Source organism: Triticum dicoccoides, chromosome 4A (genome assembly GCF_002162155.2).
Source record: "Triticum dicoccoides isolate Atlit2015 ecotype Zavitan chromosome 4A, WEW_v2.0, whole genome shotgun sequence".
NCBI lineage: Eukaryota > Viridiplantae > Streptophyta > Magnoliopsida > Poales > Poaceae > Triticum > Triticum dicoccoides.
In genome coordinates, this window is record NC_041386.1 from 482,537,045 (window position 1) to 482,556,845 (window position 19,801).

The 19,801-nt window shown below is 47.9% G+C and overlaps 1 protein-coding gene across 1 annotated transcript; it reads left to right on the plus strand.

The window, feature by feature from the left end:
* Nucleotides 1-12,491: 12,491 nt before the first annotated feature.
* LOC119288991 (translation initiation factor IF-2-like) lies at nt 12,492-15,763 on the plus strand. Its single transcript, XM_037568444.1, has 6 exons — nt 12,492-12,739; nt 12,833-13,015; nt 13,122-13,199; nt 13,316-13,381; nt 13,474-13,539; nt 14,781-15,763. Exons 1-6 carry the CDS (start codon nt 12,548-12,550, stop codon nt 15,399-15,401), a joined length of 1,206 nt encoding a protein of 401 aa, XP_037424341.1. The 5' UTR covers nt 12,492-12,547; the 3' UTR covers nt 15,402-15,763.
* The last annotated feature ends 4,038 nt before the right edge of the window (nt 15,764-19,801 follow it).

The window sequence follows — 19,801 nt, forward strand, 5'->3', positions numbered from 1 at the left end:
TTGGAGGGGTGTTGGGCTGCAACACACACGAGGCCTTTTCTGTCCCTCGGTTAACCGTTGGAGTATCAAACGAAGTCCAAATGATACGAAACTTGACAGGCGGTCTACCGGTGGTAAACCAAGGCCGCTTGGCAAGTCCCGGTACAATCCGGAAATGTTTAATCCCCACACACGAAAGAAAGGTAGAAATGACCACCGGAGGAGAACGAAGCGCCGGAATGCAAAACGGACAACAGGGAAAATGCTCAAATGCATGAGATGAACACGTATGCAAATGCAATGCACATGATGACATGATATGAGATGCATGACAACAACAACAACACACGGAGACAAAAACCCGAACCCGAGAAAATAAAATAACTTAACGCCAGAAACGGCAAGAGTTGGAGTACCAATTGGGAAAGTCATATCCGGGGTGTTACAGTCATCCTCCGCTGTTCCATCGCCATTGCCTTCTTTTGGGGTGTCCACCATGTATATATCATACGACGAGGTGGCTTTCCAATGCCCTATAGGCGCTGGTTCTTGATCGTCTCCTGCATCAGCGTCCATACCGTCGATGTCTTCGGAGTCGAAGTCGAGCATGTCGGTTAAATCATCGATAGTGGCTACGAAGTGGGTGGTGGGTGGGCTTTGAATTTCTTCATCATCCGGATCCCAACCTTGCCGACCATAGTCCGGCCAGGGCTCTCCTGACAAAGAGAGATACTTTAATGAATTTAGAATATCGCCGAAGGGCGAGTGCTGAAAGATGTCCGCGGCGGTGAACTCCATGATCGGCGCCCAATCGGGTTCGATCGGTCGGGGCGCAGAGGGCTCGGAGTCCGGAGAGGAGTCCGGCTCCTTGGAGTCACGGGCTTCGCAGAGAATAGGACTGGTGTTCGGCTCGATCGCCGTAGAGATTGCAGCCCCCGAGGCGGTGTCTAACCACCCATCCTCGGTCGGCTCTGAGCTAGGGGTTGGAGCAGACACAGGTGCGGCCTCCAGGGCACTGTTCGGCGGCAGAGCTAAATCATGCCCATCGTGACAGTGCGGCGCGCTCGGCTGTGGCTCGAATCCGTCGAAGATCAAGTCTCCGCGGATGTCGGCCGTGTAGTTCAAACTTCAAAATATGACCTGATGGCCAGGGGCGTAGCTTTCCATTTGCTCCAGATGACCAAGCGAATTGGCCCGCAGTGCAAAGCCGCCGAATACGAAGATCTGTCCGGGGAGAAAAGTCTCACCCTGGATCGCATCGCTGTTGATGATCGGAGAAGCCATCGGGCCTAAAAGCGACGACACAGAGGAACTCTCAATGAAAGCACCAATGTCGGTGTCAAAACCGGCGGAGCTCGGGTAGGGGGTCCTGAACTATGCGTCTAGGTCGGATGGTAACAGGAGGCAGGGGACACGATGTTTTACCCAGGTTCGGGCCCTCTTGATGGAGGTAAAACCCTACGTCCTGCTTGATTAATATTGATGATATGGGTAGTACAAGAGTAGATCTACCACGAGATCAGAGAGGCTAAACCCTAAAAGCTAGCCTATGGTATGATTGTTGTTCATCCTACGGACTAAAACTCCCCGGTTTATATAGACACCGGAGAGGGCTAGGGTTACACAGAGTCGGTTACAACGGTAGGAGATCTACATATCCGTATCGCCAAGCTTTCCTTCCACGCCAAGGAAAGTCCCTTCCGGACACGGGACGAAGTCTTCAATCTTGTATCTTCATAGTCCAAGAGTCCGGCCGAAGGTATAGTCCGGCTATCCGGACACCCCCTAATCCAGGACTCCCTCAGTTAGAGTATGAAACAATTGCTTGGCTTGTCATCGGGGTTGTGCATGATTTAAATACTTTGTGTGGTGAAGATAGAGCATAGCCAGACTATATGATTTTGTAGGGATAACTTTCTTTGGCCATGTTATTTTGAGAAGACATAATTTCTTTGTTAGTATGCTTGAAGTATTATTATTTTTATGTCAATATAAAGTTTTGTCTTGAATCTTTCTAATCTGAATATTCATACCACAATTAAGAAGATTTGCATTGAAATTATGCCAAGTAGCACTCCGCATCAAAAATTCTCTTTTTATCATTTACCTACTCGAGGACGAGCAGGAATTAAGCTTGGGGATGCCTGATACATCTCCAACGTATATATAATTTTTGATTGCTCCATGCTATATTATCTACTGTTTTGGACTATATTGGGCTTTATTTTCCACTTTTATATTATTTTTGGGACTAACCTATTAACCGGAGGCCCAGCCCAGAATTGCTGTTTTTTTGCCTATTTCAGTGTTTCGAAGAAACGGAATATCAAACGGGGTCCAAACGGAATAAAATCTTTGGGAACATGATTTTCTCACCGAACGTGATCCAGGAGACTTGGACCCTGCTCCAAGGAACAAAATAGGCGGTCACGAGGGTGGGGGCGCGCCCCCCTGCCTCGTGGGCCACTCATTGCTCCTCCTGCGTACTTCTTCCTCCTATATATACACACGTACCCCCAAACGATCAGAACAGGATCCAAAAACCTAATTCCACCATCGCAACTTTCTATATCCATGAGATCCCATCTTGGGGCCTGTTCCGGAGCTCCACCGGAAGAGGGCCGTCATCACGGAGGGCTTCTACATCATCATAGCCTCTCCGATGAAGTGTGAGTAGTTTACCTCAGATCTTAGGGTCCATAGTTAGTAGCTAGATGGCTTCTTCTCTCTCTTTGAATCTCAATACAAAGTTCTCCCCCTCTCTTGTGGAGATCTATTCGATGTAATCTTCTTTTTGCGGTGTGTTTGTTGAGACCGATGAATTGTGGGTTTATGATCAAGTCTATCTATGAATAATATTTGAATCTTCTCTGAATTCTTTTATGTATGATTGATTATCTTTGCAAGTCTCTTCGAATTATCCGTTTGGTTTGGCCAACTAGATTGGTAGTTCTTGCCATGGGAGAAGTGCTTAGCTTTGGGTTCGATCTTGCGGTGTCCTTACCCAGTGACAGAAGGGGCAGCAAGGCACGTATTGCATCGTTGCCATCAAGGATAACAAGATGGGGTTTATTTCATATTGCATGAATTTATCTCTCTACATCATGTCATCTTGCTTAAGGCGTTACTCTGTTTTTAACTTAATACTCTAGATGCATGCTGGATAGCGGTCGATGTGTGGAGTAATAGTAGTAAATGCAGGCGGGAGTCGGTCTACTTGTCACGGACGTGATGCCTATATACATGATCATGCCTAGATATTCTCATAACTATGCTCAATTCTGTCAATTGCTCAACAGTAATTTGTTCTCCCACCGTAGAATACTTATGCTCTTGAGAGAAGTCACTAGTGAAACCTATGGCCCCTGGGTCTATTCTCATCATATCAATCTCCATCACTTTAATCTTGCTTTGCTTTTTACTTTGCTTTTACTTTTTACTTTGCATCTTTATACCAAAAATACCAAAAATATTATATCTATCAGATCTCATTCTCATAAGTGACCGTGAAGGGATTGACAACCCCTAATCGCGTTGGTTGTGAGTAGCTATCGCTTTGTGCAGGTATGAGGGACTTGAGTGTGGCCTCCTACTGGATTGATACCTTGGTTCTCAAAAACTGAGGGAAATACTTACGCTACTCTGCTGCATCATCCCTTTCTCTTCGGGGAAAACCAACGCAAGCTCAAGACGTAGCAGTACCGGTTGGTGGCTTCAACCGGTACTAAAGGTTGTTCTATATAAGAAAACACTTCAAAAAAGTTGTCAATTTCTCATCTCTCCCTCTGCTTCTTTCCCCTCTGCCCCATCGCCGCCGCCCCTCGTCGCCGCCCCCGTCGCCGTCCGTCGCCGTCGGTCATCGTCGCCGTCCCCGTCCCCGTCCCTATCGCCGTGCCCCGCCCCGTCCTCCTGTCGTCCCCGCCTGGCCCGTCCCCATCCCCGTCGTCGCCGGCCCGTCCCTGTCGTCGTCTCCGTCTCCGTCCCCGTCCCCGTTGCCGCCCCCCGTCGTCGTGCCTCGCCGGTGAGCTCCTGCCCCGGCCGCCATGTACCACACACACACACACATTGTTATAGAAATGTTAGCAATCTTTCTTTTTTTAGTTATAGAATTATTAGAAATGTTAGTTATATAGAAATGTTTTTTAGTTATAGAAATATTAGAAATGTTAGTTATATAGAAATGTTAGTTATATAGAAATATTAGAAATGTTAGTTATATTAGAAATGTTAGTTATATAGAAATGTTTTTTAGTTATAGAAATATTAGAAATGTTAGTTTTAGTTATAGAAATATTAGAAATGTTAGTTTTAGTTATAAAATTTAGAATTTGCATATATGAAATCACAATCCATCATTTAAAAAATGTTACATTACTTTTGCGGCATATAGTATTTGTTGTCGACGATGCCCGGCCCGCATCCTCACCGTCGACCCATTCGCGACGACGTCCTGCTTCAGAGGACCCATGTCCGAGATTGGGCTCCGCCGGGCTGGCACTAGGAGGTGCTACCTTCAGGGGCGCGACGCTTGGTGAGGAACCCGGCCTCGGGTCCCGTCGTCGACCCTCATCTCCTTTGGTGGCGTTCGCATGGGCCACTTTCGGTGCGGAGGGAGCCGGCCCCGCAAGAGGTGGTACATCGCCGTGTCAGAGAGGAGGACGAGCACGTCCATCGCTACATGGCTGCTATGGACGTCAGGTTCTCCAATACCTGGCAGTTTCTTTGGGGAGATCACCCAAGCTATGATCCAGTGATGGTTCCTTCACTTTGGTTGTCCACCGCCTAGATTACTCTCTAGTATTCGATCTTTATTAGCTAGCTAGCTAGTGATGTAATATAATATTCGAGATGATTTATTCGAGATTATATATATTATTCAAGATGATGTATTCGAGATTATATCTATTATTCGAGACAACATTTTCGAGATTATATTCGATGATGCTTATTATGTACTATGATTGATTCAGTTTTTCCTTATTAATTGATTGCATCCATGCATTGTAATTTGAATATATTTCTTTTGGATTAGTTAAATAAAACCTATGGCGGACAATACCGGTAGAGAGGGAGAAGAGGCCCTGTTCAATATCATACGCAATCCTCGCGGGCCAGATGATGATCAGAATGAAGAAGATTATGACGGCTCCGAATATCTAAACAACACCGGGGAGGGTGATATGATATTCGATCGCAACGACCGAATTGATGAAGTCATGAACTATGAACATGACGAAGAAAATGTTGATCTTGAACAACAAAGACCGGCGAGGTATATATATTTATATAAGCAGGCATCTGGTGATCATCACATGTTTTAAATGACTTGAAGATATATTAACGAATCCATCTTTCTTCTTTCAGCCATCCGGATCGAGCAAATCTTTAGGCAACAGGAAACGAGGCCCGAACAAAAAGTTGAAGGAGGGCGTAAAGTGCAATATCGAGGCCATCAAACCTAATGGCGAACCATTAGCGCCTAAAAAGATTGCGGACAAGTTCATTCATCGGTGCGGAGTTCTTGTGAAGGACCAACTCCCGATCTCCCATCAAAAATGGAGAGAGCCAGCAAAGCCATGTCCAGGAGTTACTTTTGTCGACGACAGACAAAAACTTCTGCTTTGGGAAACGCTCATGGAACATTTCACCCTACCAGATCATTTCACAGATGCAGATGTGGAGAAAGTCAAGGACGCTGCTCTTAGGAAGATGGCGGTTGCATTCAACAACTACAAGAATCGTGAATGGGACAAGTACGTCAAGGGAGGAAGGAAGACTCCAGTATTCGAGGAAACACTAGAGAAGTAAAGTGCTCATTGGGACGATTTCGTGAAATTCAAGGATTCGGAATTATCTAAGGAATGGTCGAGAATAAACAAGGCCAATGCCGCAAAAAAGGATAAGTTCCATAAGCTGGGGCCAGGTGGCTATGCGGTGGGAATGCCTAAGTGGGATAAGTCTGAGAAAGAGATGGAGGATGCAGGTGTCACTCCAGAAACATTGAGCTGCCCCCCCCCCCCCAGGTGCAGGACTTGGTTCTATGCGCATGGGGGGGGAGTTGGACCCGAAGACAGGCAAAGTTTCGAAGAAGGCATATCTGGACGGAGCCGAAGATAAGCTACTTGTTGCAATAGAAGGGGCTCGATCGGGGGTGTTCCGGCCCAACAGAGAGAACGATGAGCTTACGCGTGCCCTGGGAAATCATGAACACCCGGGAAGAACACGAGGCAAGGGCGCTATTCCGTGGTATGAGGGGTTTTCGGACTGGAATGCCGACTACAGAACCCGTGCGAGAAAGAAGATTGCGGAGGAGAAGAAGAGGAAGATGGAGGAGGAGCAGAGGAAGCTGGACTATGAACGCCTTCAAGGCCTGGAATCAACACACGCGGACTTGGCAGTCAAATTCCAGCGGCAGTAGGAGCAGATCGACTCACTTAGCCAGCAAAGGGGGTCTCAGCAGCTGCAGCAGCTAGCGGATGATCCAGCATTGGATAGCACCGTCCCATCCATGCCGAGAAGCAGCGTGGGTTCCGCCTCGAGCGACGCATTGCTGGATAGCTACCCAGTGGATGACATCATGGAGAACACTAACTACGAGCTACACTTCAAAATGAAGAACATATCCATGAAGGTGGCGGACGCCCTTGCTTTTACAAATCCCCCCGAGGCAACCTTCCATTGCAACCCGATTCCAGCGGGCTATGATAGTGTCTTGGTTGATGAGGTGGTGGAGCAATATTCGGGGCTAGAGCTTGACATTCCTGGAGGTGACGAGGAGCACACACTGGGAGAGACCAACCATCGTATCATCCTATGGAGAAAGGATTGCATCATCTTTCGAAGGCCACCGACACCGCGTCATCCGACTCCTCGTCGAAGTCCGCCACCGAGTCAACAGACTCCCGCTCCTCCAAGTCCACCAACGCGTCAGGCCACTCCTCCTCCAAGTCCGCCACAGCTTCAGGCCACTCCTCCTCCTCCAAGTCCGGCAAAGCGTCAGGCCACTCCTCCTCCAAGTCCGCCACAGCTTCAGGCCACTCCTCCTCCTCCAACTCAGCCACGTCAGCCGTCTTCACCGCCTCAGCAATCACGGAAGAGATCCGCCTCAGCTATGGTGCTAGCGGTACAAGTCGAGGTAGTACTGGAGGTACAGGCGGAGGCAAGCGATTTCAATATGGTCCAAACAGCCTCGCGCCTCTTCCGCAGAGGCCTTACGACAAGTCCGAGGAGGAAAACACAGTTATATCAAAGGCCAAGGTGGAAGCCCATTTTGCACTGAAACCGCCACCGCCGCCAAGGGAGAAAGTGCCTGAGGAAAAGATTGACCACTTCATTCGTATGGCTAGAGCACCAGCTCCCAAGCCTGTTGACACAAACTATGAGCGCCACCTCAGGAAGTTAAGTCGAGCACGTCTACAGAAAGAGGCGAGCTCGAGCTCGAGCAAATCAGCTGGCAAAACATGCGGTAAAACCGTTCCCCAGCTGGGAGAACAAGCGGCGCAATCAATCCCCCCGCTTGTTGTGCCAACAACACATAAGAGTATGAGCGCCCAATATTATTGTGGGCAAACCGTTAACGTTCCCGGGCTGGGCGATGTGGTAATAACCGAGGAGCATATTGAGCAGGCTAAAATCCTCATGATCACTGTTGGACAACTCCTCGATATCGAGCCCATCTCTCCGACTAGAGAGCAGGAAATAAAACGGAAATATGTCCAGGGCCAACCTTTGGTCGAGCCAGACGAGGTCAAGAAGCTCCCAACGAGAATGTATGAATTGCATCAATTGTACATGGACATTACCAAGATTTCCAATTGAGAGTCCCTCTTGATGAATGTCAAGAAGGATCATTACTACCATGAGAAAGCTGTGTCCGTTGAGTATCCAGAACTATTTCAGTTATACAATCAAGACGCACTCGACAAATCTATTGTCAGTTGGTATTGTCTGTAAGTGATTTCTTTCTGTTATTTAAGTCTCAAGATAGTTGTAGTGATCATTTTGATCAATCATTACCTGTAATTATCCTCACTATATTCTTTTCTGTGGTATTATGCAGGATGAAGATTTATGAAATGAAAAAAGGTGGACGCTATGGCATTGGGTTCGTTGACCCAAATACCATTAATGAATACACATAGAAATTAGATCCATATTATGAAAAAAGTGTAGAGGAAAGCATGCTAGAGTTCTTCAAGCGCCTCAAATACAATGAAGATATACTACTTCCTTACAACTTCGAGTGAGTCACACTGTCTTGTACTACAAATTCTGTTTTTGCCTACTAGCTAGCTACATATTTTTGCTTACATATGCCCGCTTAATTAAGACATGCAAACGTGTGCGCATGCAGATTTCACTAGATCTTGTTAATCATTAAAGTTGATGAAGGAACAGTTCAAGTACTAGACTCACTACTTAAAAAACCAACTGACTACACCATCGTGAAGGGGATAGTCAACAGGTAATTTCAATCATTATTAACTATATCTCGGCCTATTTAATTAGTTCATCATTTCCTGATAACAACTATTTAATAACCCATTTATTCATTTTCTTTGTCGGCGGGCAGGGCTTGGGCAAAGTTCATCAGGGTCACTCCAGACCCATGGAAAAAAAATCTGAAATGGTATCGACCCCAGGTAAGTAATTAAGTAGTACTAGCTAGCTAGCTGCCATCTCTTTAATTATCATGCTTGATTAATTATTATCTGATCAAATTCCATTCTCGTAAAGGCCCTGAAGCAGGCGCCAGGGAATAATCTGTGTGCATACTACGTTTGCGAGAACATTCGCATGATGGCGTCCGAAAGGAGCAGATCTCAAAGACAGGAGTGGGTACGTTTGTCAGAACACTATTCATAATTTTTACACCATTATCGATATCTAGTCACACAACTAATACATATTCATATTGATCTCCTTCTTAACAGTTCAAAGAGGTGCGGGAGAAGCTCCTACCAGAGGACCGCATAGAAGCAATTCAAGAGGAAATAGCGGGATTTTTGCTCCACCAGGTCATAGATCTCAAAGGAGAATACTTTTACCCGCTACCGCCCCCATGAACCACTTCCAATTGTTATCGTGCTTCAAACGCACCAATTAGGCTAATGCCACTGGCTTCGAAGGCACCAATTAGGAGAAATTGTATATAGCTAGCTAATTGTATATATATATATATACACACATGTGTGTATATATGTGTGAATTAACTAATGGTGGTTGTGAGACATTCGATGATATATATATATATGATCGGTTCTACTAGAAATTCTATTTATATATATGCATAACGTGTACAATATGTAGTATCATAAAATACCAGCAAACGAAAAAGAATTAAATGGAAAACACAAAATTAAATGAAAAAGAAATCATAAACCCAAAACCCCCAACCTTTTAATACCGGTTGGTGTCACCAACCGGTACTAAAGGGCTCCCTGCCCCCGGAGCTGGCTCGTGCCACGTGGTTGTCCTTTAGTATCGGTTCGTGCTGAACCGGTACTAAAGTGGGGGACCTTTAGTGCCCACACTTTAGTGCTGGTTACCGAACCGGCACTAAAGGGCCTTACGAACCGGTGCTATTGCCTGGTTCTGCACTAGTGACCGCAACAGTGTTATGCCAAAAACTTTGCTTTGCGGGACCCAATGCCACTATCGTCGTCTCCCGACGGCCTCCTCGTGTCCCAGCATGCCATGCCCCGAGCTTCTCACCACCGCCCGCGTGCTCCCCACGGCACGGCGTTGCCGTGGCCAGCACGTCTGTAGCCCAGCCGCTTGCTGCCAAGCCGCCCCCACTTCTCGAGCTCCCACGCGCGCCCGTGAACCTCCCAGCCCCCCTAATCCTCTCCCAACACCTGCAAAATTCCAAGACACCGCTAGCGTGCCCCCGGACCCCGGCCAGAGAAGTGTGGTGACCAAGTCGATCCGCCAATGCTGGCCATCTGTTTAAGCCACCCCCGCACCTCACAAATGCCACACACCTCTCCCTCACCATCCTAGCAACCTCCTTGCACACCCACATGAGCTCCCGGGCTCGTAGTCCACCACCACATCCGCCATTGCCGCCACGGACTTCCCTTAAATTCAAGCCACCCAACCAACCCCCTGTGTATCCTAGCTACACCCAGAGACCCCGACGATCGTCACAGCGCCACCCATAACCTCAAATTCGACGAGGGACCACCGGAGCTTCGACAAAGCATTTCCTTTCATAAAAGGTAAACTTTACTTAATCTAAAAAGATGTCCAGACAAGCATAAAAACAATTTAAATTTCAAGCACTATCCACAACAGTTTCAAGCAGAAATGCCATATCATTTGCACATTGCTACATAACCAGCCCTCCATATTCTAAATTAGGCACTACCCCTAGTTCTTAGCCCTACTAATCAGTTCTTGCAGCACATCAATAGCAATGATAATCATGTTATTACGGAGGATATGGTGTTTACGGATATGAAACACTTCATGGCAAGTCGACTCCATCTACAGAAATATCAAAGGACTTTCTTGTGCAGCTATTTAAGTTCCTATACTCAGGCACAAAACTATGGAATAGAGGATATTATTAAAGGGAAGATGAACATCAGAGAGCCCTATAGGGCGGTTCCTGTGGTGAAGCAAAAGAAATCGTGGCCAAAACCCCCGCCTAGCTGGGTTGCGCTATCGGTAGATGGGTCCTTCGTCAAGGAAACCGGATCAACAAGCTCAGGTATGGTATTGAGAAACTCAGATGGTGGAGTCATTTTCTCAGCATATAGATACCCGTTTCATTGTCAGGATGCACTCGAGTCTGAAATAAGTGTTGTGTTGGAAGGTGTCTCATTCAGTATACAACAGTCAGAGCTACCCATTATGATTCAATTTGACAGTGTTGTTGTAATAGCTGCGTTGATGGATGTTTCTCTGAATAAATCTGCCTATGGACACCTTATAATGAAAGTCAAGAAGCTTTTGGAACCCCGTGATTTTATTCCGCAGAAGATTGATTGCATTCAAAATAGTGTTGCATATAGTTTAGTTAATATTGGTAGATCTGGAGGGCGCACCGCTTTTTGGTTGCGCCGTGTGCCAGACAGTGTTTCTAATTTTGTTTTAGCGGACTGTAACACTATTTCAGAGGAATAAAATCATACCCTTCTCGCAAAAAAATAGCAATATTAGATAGGATAGGTGAGAGGGGATCCCCTGCCTCAACCCTTTCCATGTTTCAAAATATAAGGACCTACTTGTCCATTGACCATAACCGCCAGACTACCACTCTGCACAATCTGTTTAATCCAGCTAATATACTTGGTAGGAAAACCTTTCAATTCTATCACATCAAATATAAAATCCAGCTGATTTTACCACACGCTTTTTGAAAATCGTTTTTAAACATCACTACAACATTTTTCTTTTTTATGAATTTCATTCAAGGCCCCACACAAAAGTAACAGCAGATTTTCTCATATACCTACCTTTAATAAAAACTTGTTAGTACAGGAGCTACAATCTTAGGAGCTATAACAGTAGTTCTATTGTTCACTGATGATGACATTTAGGCAACAAAGTTAGGATTCCATAGTTCAATCTAGACGAGTCAATTCTACCATGGGAAATCCATTAAACAAATGCAACATAGAATCTCCTACTACCATATACAAACACCTGAAATTGGAATAAGTGTAGATACTTTGCGAGCATGAGCTCACCCGTGAGAGAGCAAAATGAAGGATGCAAAAACGAAAGCAACCACACGCACCTAAAACGACACAGGCCAATTGCTTGAGCCGAGCAGCCGACCTCCACAGTTGAACACGATCTAGCTTACCTAGACAGAAAACGGGAACATCATCTTTGCTTAATTAGGAAGCAATACTTCGCATCGGCACACAAAAACATATCGGGGACGACGAGAAACAAAAACGGAATCATGCATAGACGAGCTAGCAGTAGATACATTTTGTTTCGGCCGCTGGATGGAACGCATCGGCCATTTCGACGGCGCTGACAAGCTTTGGCTTTGCCCGTGCATGCGATGCAGCTCCGACCGCAGCCAAAGGCTCCAGTTGCGTGGTCTTCTAGGCACTTCCACCCACCGGCGTCCGTCCGGTTTCACACGCGGCGGCTGCTCCGGCCTGCTGACCTGTGGGCTCCTCCGTCCCATCCCGGCGACGAGTCACCGGGCCGTAACCCGGCCCACGTGTACCGCTGCGGCGATCCACGTCGACGCCCGGCAGCACGGGGGCTCCCGCTGGCCCCCGGGGCCCCCCTCGTTTCACGAGCCGTCGCGCTGCATGCTGGGCGCCGCACGCGGCGGCTCCACGTGTCCACGCCCCCGCTGCTGCGTGGAGGGAATAGAGGCCTCCCTGTGCATACGCGCGACGTGGCCGCGCCGGACGGGCCAGATGCTCCCCATCCGGCCGCAGAGGCGCCGGTGCACGGTACCACCTGTCCGAGGCCCTCGCGCCGCCTCCGGGGAGAGGATATTTAAAGCGGGGGCAGGGGCCCCGCCGTACTCTCGCTTGGCACCGCTCTCCGCCTTGCGCTCGAGATCTCATCCGATCCTCACCGCCCCCCACCCATGCCGACTGATCACGGCAGCAGCAGCGACGGCGGCCACCAGGCGCAATGCCGGCGGAGGGGCGCCAGCGTCGACGTCGAGCTCCGCGCCGCCATGGCGCTGGCCGACATGGCGGGGGCCGGGGCCGGGGCGGCCGCCGACCACGCGCTCCCGGCGCAGCGCCTGCGCCACGCCGCCGCCCCAGCGGCCCAGGTATTCGATTTCGCCGATTGGGTAGCTGGCCCTATTTTGGTTTTCGGTTTGGGAGGATTCCGATTGATTTGGCCGGCCGTGCGTGGGTAGCAGGCGGCGATGGAGCAGGAGGACGAGGAGCTGGCGAGCACGAGGCTGAGCCTTGAGCTGGGCAACGTCGGCATCCAGTCCTCCCCTTGCTCCAGCAGCTCCAGCGGCGCCGGGCAGCAACCGCCGCAGTCGTCGGCGGCCGTGACGGGATACGGCCTCAGCAGACCGCGGCACATGCTCACCGAGGTAATTAACCCGCTCACTTCTTACGTTGCATCGATCAACCCCTGCAAATTACACCCGCATCTCCACCGGCACGTCGTCTGAACCGCCAATCGACGAAACATTGCAGGCGGAGAAGGAGGCGAAGCGGCTGCGGCGCGTGCTCGCGAACCGGGAGTCCGCCCGGCAAACCATCCTCCGCCGCCAGGTGACTAATCGCTAGCTAGCCCGAATCCATATGTAAATTAATTACTACTACAGCTGCTGTGGCATCAACTGTGTCTGATCATTCTGATACGATTCGCGCCGTGTCGTCGTGTCCAGGCGATCCGGGACGAACTGGCGAGGAAAGTCGCGGATTTAGCGTCGCAGAACGAGAACATGAAGAAGGTACTCTAATTAAGCAGCGTCATGTGTATTCCTGGAGTATCTTGAAATGTCAGATCACCATCAAGTTGCTTAATTAATCCCGAACGGTGCAGGAGAAGGACAAGGTGCTGGAACAGTACCTCACGCTCAAGGAGACGAACAAGCAGCTGAAACAACAGGCACATCATCTATCGCTTTCATTCCTTTAATTTCCTTTCCTTTTCCCCGTCATCCATTATTAGTACTCCCCCTGCTACCACCATTGTTAGGCAACGGAAAAGAAAAGAAAAGAAATCCCAGAAGGGAACCTAGTATGTTCCAATCCAGCTCCAGTTGTGGCCCCACGAGAGGACTACAGTCACGCTGCAGTACACCTATGCTAGTACGAGTACTAATTATGGTCAAACCGGGGGCCTGTCAATCGCTCATGTCTGTATATTATTTACATTTTGCTCTGACAGTGATGTTCGGACAATAATATACTCTATGTGCCCTCCCTTCTGTATTTGTCTTTTGCTTCTTTGGGTATGTGCTTGCTTTCTCGGCGCCAACAGATGCGTGTGCGCCAACTTGCTGATGCGTCCGCATATCTGTCCAGCCGGGTGGTCGGCCTAGTCGGTTCCGCGATCGGGATCCGGTGGAGGATTGCGGCACGGGTTTGGCCGTGCTCGTCCAGGTAGAGGTCATGTGTACGTACGTAGCTCGGTGCATCATTGACGGACAGGTGACGATCCACGGTTGGGCAAGCGGCCAAACAGCATCGCGACTTCAGATCGATCTCGGCCTCGGAGGCTATTGTATTCGGTCTGGATAAACTCTGGTGCGAGCTAGCCGGGCGTCCACCCTTCGCGAAATTTCCATGGATGCGGTGACACGCTGCACCGGATCAAACCGGCAGGATGCTGATAGAATCTCGGCAAACTTCGTCACGGGTGTATCTTTAAAGTCTAAACCAAGAAACGGAAGCAGTCCATTCTAGAAATTATTATTTGGATTTTCTTTTTAAAAAAGCGACCAATCGGTGCAAACACATGCCGGCCTCGCCATGCATGCGCCATGTCGGCGGCGGGTGAGCCATACAAATGTTGATGCCATGGCAATGGCATGCAGCAACGGTTGCACGCGGCAACAGTGGTTCCTCTGAACGATTCTTCATCTTTTTCCACATCTTTCGACAGATCTGGAGACGGTGAAATTCGTTGAATATGATCGTTGCACGTTTCTCTAGTCGGCGGGCAGCTGGCTCTTCATCAGGCACTAATAATAATAGTTAAATAACATGCGTTCGCTAGACGGAACACTAGTTTTCTCGCTACGTAACTGTGGAAGAACATGCGGAATCTTTTCTCGTGCCTGAACTTGTCACACGCAAAGTAAGTGTAAGTGCTGAGTCGGGTAACTTTTTTGTCTGTCTTTGCAGGTGGCCAAGACGACCAAGAAGAAGCCGTCGTCTACACCAGCGATCACGCCCATGGACATCGCGCCGCCGGCACAGAGCGCGGAGGCCACCCCGCCACAGACGCCGCCGCAGCCAAGCTTCCTGTACAGCGCGCCGCCGACGTCCATGCCTGTGCCCTACGTCTGGGGCTCCTGGCCCCCGTGCGGGCCGGGGGTGTACGAGCATGGCGGCAACCCGGCTGGCATGGCGGGACACGCTCCGCCCCCGCTCTGCGTCCCGCCGGCCTGCGCGTGGTACTACCCCGTCGTCGCCGCTGCCACCGACCCCCGCGGCTCGCCCCCGGCCTACGTGCAGCCGTTCCAGGAGCCGACAGGCAGTGGCGGGACGGCCGGGGAGGACACCGACGACGACCCTTGCTCGCTGACCCTCGCCATCGATGCTGCCGACAAGAAGAGCCCCGCCGCCTGTCCCAACGCTTACCAAAGTGGCAGCGGCGTGGTGGGGGCAGTGGGGCTGCAGGTCGCGCTTAGCGGCAGAGAGAAGGCGGCGACGGCGGCGGAGGCGAGGAAGAGGCGGAAGGAGCTCACCAAGCTGAAGCAGATGCACGCCGGAAGCCGCCATGGCGCTGGCGAGCACTGGTGAGCGAGCTGCTAATCATGGCAGGTTACTAGGTGATCGAGGACGCATGCATGCATGGCACTACTGCCGCTGAGTCACTGACAAGGCATCGGTGATCAACTGATGATGACGATTGGTTCCTTGGACGCAAGCAACAGCACTGATATTAGTACAGCTCCTACCAATTTTTCTAATGTTCTTAATATTTGCATCGCGTTTGTCTAGGAACGTAGGTTTGCATTTCAGTTACGCCCCAAGGCACTGAAGAAATGTGTTCGGTTTTGGTTTGAGATTCTTTGGTGCAATCTGTAACCGGATAAATAACTAGTGGTCCGATCATGTATAGCACCGGAGCTGTGCGTAATGTAACGATTCTTTACGTCCCAGCAGCATTTTTTTGTATGTTCAGTACCACACACAACAAAGTAAATCAAGCGAAGTAAGGATAATATCTATTCTCGTTGTCCTAACATGGCTCGTCACCTAAACTTGAATCTGAAATATACCGGGGACTTAGAGTAACTTTAGCAGATTCTCTTGTAAACAGTCTTGCCAAGTCTCAGATTCTCTTGTAAACAGTCTTGCCAAGTTTCAGTCGATGCTATGTACGCGAGATCTTTAAGATCCGTGCATTTTTTATTCGGTTTTTTCTTTTTCTTTTGCATTTTACGTCACTTGATTTAGAGACAAAGAATCGGTTAAATGTTAGTTGACTGAGATCTAGCCACACCTATCTATAGAGCCTCACAATTCTTATAATTTTTGAATGTTTTATTTTTCGACCATGATAAAAAAGACCCAGCCCGTAAGAATATACAAAAGGACCTTATATTTCTGACTTCGCCACTATATTTACTGGATCCTGGCCAATTTAGGGTTCCCATCCGGCATTTCTCCAACCCATCTCTGTCGCAATCCCCATACTCCGATGATTGATTCTTGCACACACACACACCTGTTTAGAGCATATCAATGGCGGCCGAGGTCGCCAAAGAGCGCGGCGCCCTTTCCTGCAACCACGGCTGGAAAGCGTGCCAAAGAGCGGAGCCCTCTCCTGCAACCATGGATGGAAAGCGTGGAGCAGCTTCCATGACCGCAAGGTGGAGATCGAGCTCACCACCGCGAAGGACATTGTAGCGGCCGGTGAAGACTCCGTCGAGCAGCTCGAGAAGGTGAAGAAGGGGTACGAGCTCGCATACATTCTCTACGGGGTGGTGATCGAGTTCTATCTCAGTTCTACCTCAACACGAAGCCCTAAACTAGCTTAGATCAGGTTTTAGTTACTATGTTTTTAAGTTTGTATGTTTGAATGTATGAACTCTGGTGATGAACTATCTTTATGTTTCAAATATGCAGTATGGTTTAGCGAATTTATTTTGTCGTGCCTTCCGCGGTACCGCAAATTTGTTTATATTGATTTCGAGAGAGTACAAGTTGATCAGAGTATAAGTTACATCTTGATCTACCGCGAAATTGAAGGAAATATGCCCTAGAGGCAATAATAACGTTGTTATTTATATTTTCTTATATCATCATAAATGTTTATTATTTATGCTAGAATTGTATTAACCGGAAACTTAGTACATGTGCGAATACATAGACAAACAGAGTGTCCCTAGTATGCCTCTACTTGACTAGCTCGTTAATCAAAGATGGTTAAGTTTCCTAGCCATAAACATGTGTTGTCATTTGATGAACGGGATCACATAATTAGAGAATGATGTGATGGACAAGACCCATTCGTTAGCTTAACACTATGATCGTTTAGTTTATTGATATTTCTTTCTTCATGACTTATACATGTTCCTATGACTATGAGATTATGCAACTCTCGAATACCGAAGGAACACTTAGTGTGCTATCAAACGTCACAACGAAACTGGGTGATTATAAAGATGCTCTACAGGTGTCTCCGATGGTGTTTGTTGAGTTGGAATAAATCGAGATTAGGATTTGCCACTCCGATTGTCGGAGAGGTATCTCTGGGCCCTCTCGGTAATGCTCATCACTATAAGCCTTGCAAGTAATGTTGGGGAACGTAGTAATTTCAAAAAAATTCCTACGCACACGCAAGATCATGGTGACGCATAGCAATGAGAGGGAAAAGTATCGTCCACGTACCCTCGTAAGCAGAAGCGTTATGAGAACGCGGTTGATGTAGTCGTACGTCTTCATGATCCGACCGATCCAAGTACTGAACATACGGCACCTCCGAGTTCAGCACACGTTCAGCTCGATGACGTCCCACAAACTCCGATCTAGCAGAGCTTCACAGAAGAGTTCCGTCAACACGACGGCGTGATGACGGTGATGATGTTGCTACCGACGCAGGGCTTCGCCTAAGCACTGCAACAATATGATCGAGGTGGATTACGGTGGAAGGGGGCACCGCACACGGCTTGGAACAATCAACTTGTGTGTCTTGGGATGCCCCCTGCCCCCATATATAAAGGAGTGGAGGAGGGGGAGGACCGGCCCTCTACTATGGCGCGCCCTGGGGAGTCCTACTCCCACCGGGAGTAGGATTCTCCCCTTCCATGTAGTATGAGTAGGAGAGAAGGGAAGGGAAAAGAGAAGAGAAGGAAGGAGGGGGCGCTGCCCCTCCCCTTAGTCCAATTCGAACTAGGCCTTGGGGGGCGCGCAACCTCCCCTCTCTTTTTCCCCTAAAGCCCAATAAGGCTCATATACTCTTTGGCGAATTCCCGTAACTCTCCGGTACTCCGAAGAATACCCGAATCACTCGGAACCTTTCCGATGTCCGAATGTAGTCGTCCAATATATCGATCTTTATGTCTCTACCATTTCGATACTCCTCGTCATGTCACCAATCTCATCCGGGACTCCGAACTACCTTCGGTATATCAAAACACATAAACTCATAATACCGGTCGTCACCGAACGTTAAGCGTGCGGACCCTACGGGTTCGAGAACTATGAAGACATGACCGAGACTCATCTCCAGTCAATAACCAATAGCGGAACCTGGATGCTCATATTGGTTCCTACATATTCTACGAAAATCTTTATCGGTCAAACCGCATAACGGTATACGTTGTTCCCTTTGTCATCGGTATGTTACTTGCCCGAGATTCGATCGTCGGTATCTCAATACCTAGTTCAATCTCGTTACCGGCAAGTCTCTTTACTCGTTATGTAATGCATCATCCCGCAACTAACTTATTAGTTACATTGCTTGCAAGGCTTATAGTAATGTGCATTACCGAGAGGGCCCAAGATACCTCTCCGACAATCAGAGTGACAAATCCTAATCTCGATCTATGCCAACTCAACAAGTACGATCGGAGACACATGTAGAGCACCTTTATAATCACCCAGTTACGTTGTGACGTTTGGTAGCACACAAAGTGTTCCTCCGGTATTCGGGAGTTGCATAATCTCATAGTTATAGGAACATGTATAAGTCATGAAGAAAGCAATAGCAACAAACTAAACAATCATCATTCTAAGCTAACGAATGGGTCAAGTCAATCACATCATTCTCTAATGATGTGATCCCGTTAATCAAATGACAACTCATGTCTATGGTTAGGAAACATAACCATCATTGATTCAACGAGCTAGTCAAGTAGAGGCAAACTAGTGACTCTCTGTTTGTCTATGTATTCACACATGTACTAAGTTTCCGTTAATACAATTCTAGCATGAATAATAAACATTTATCATGATATAAGGAAATATAAATAACAACTTTATTATTGCCTCTAGGGCATATTTCCTTCAGTCTCCCACTTGCACTAGAGTCAGTAATCTAGTTCACATCGTCATGTGATTTAACACCAATAGTTCACATCTTTATGTGATTAGTCCACATCTCCACGTGACTAACACCCAAAAGGTTTACTAGAGTCAATAATCTAGTTCACATCGCTATGTGATTAACACCCAAAGAGTGATCATGTTTTGCTTGTGAGAGAAATTTAGTCAACGGGTCTGCAACATTCAGATTCGTATGTATTTCACAAATTTCTATGTCTACAATGCTCTGCACGGAGCTACTCTAGCTAATTGCTCCCACTTTCAATATGTATCCAGATCGAGACTTAGAGTCATCTAGATTGATGTAAAAAGCTTGCATCGATGTAACTCTTTATGATGAACTCTTTTATCACCTCCATAACCGAGAAATATTTCCTTAGTCCTCCAAGGATAATTTTGACTGTTGTCCAGTGATCTACTCCTAGATCACTATTGTAATCCCTTGCCAGAATCATGCTAAGGTATACAATAGGACTGGTAAACCATAGCATACTTTATAGAACCTATGACTGAGGCATATGGAATGACTTTTCATTCTCTTTCTATTTTCTGTTGTGGTCGGGTTTTGAGTCTTTACTCAACTTCACACCTTGCAACACAGGCAAGAACTCTTTCTTTGACTATACCATTTTGAACTACTTCAAAAT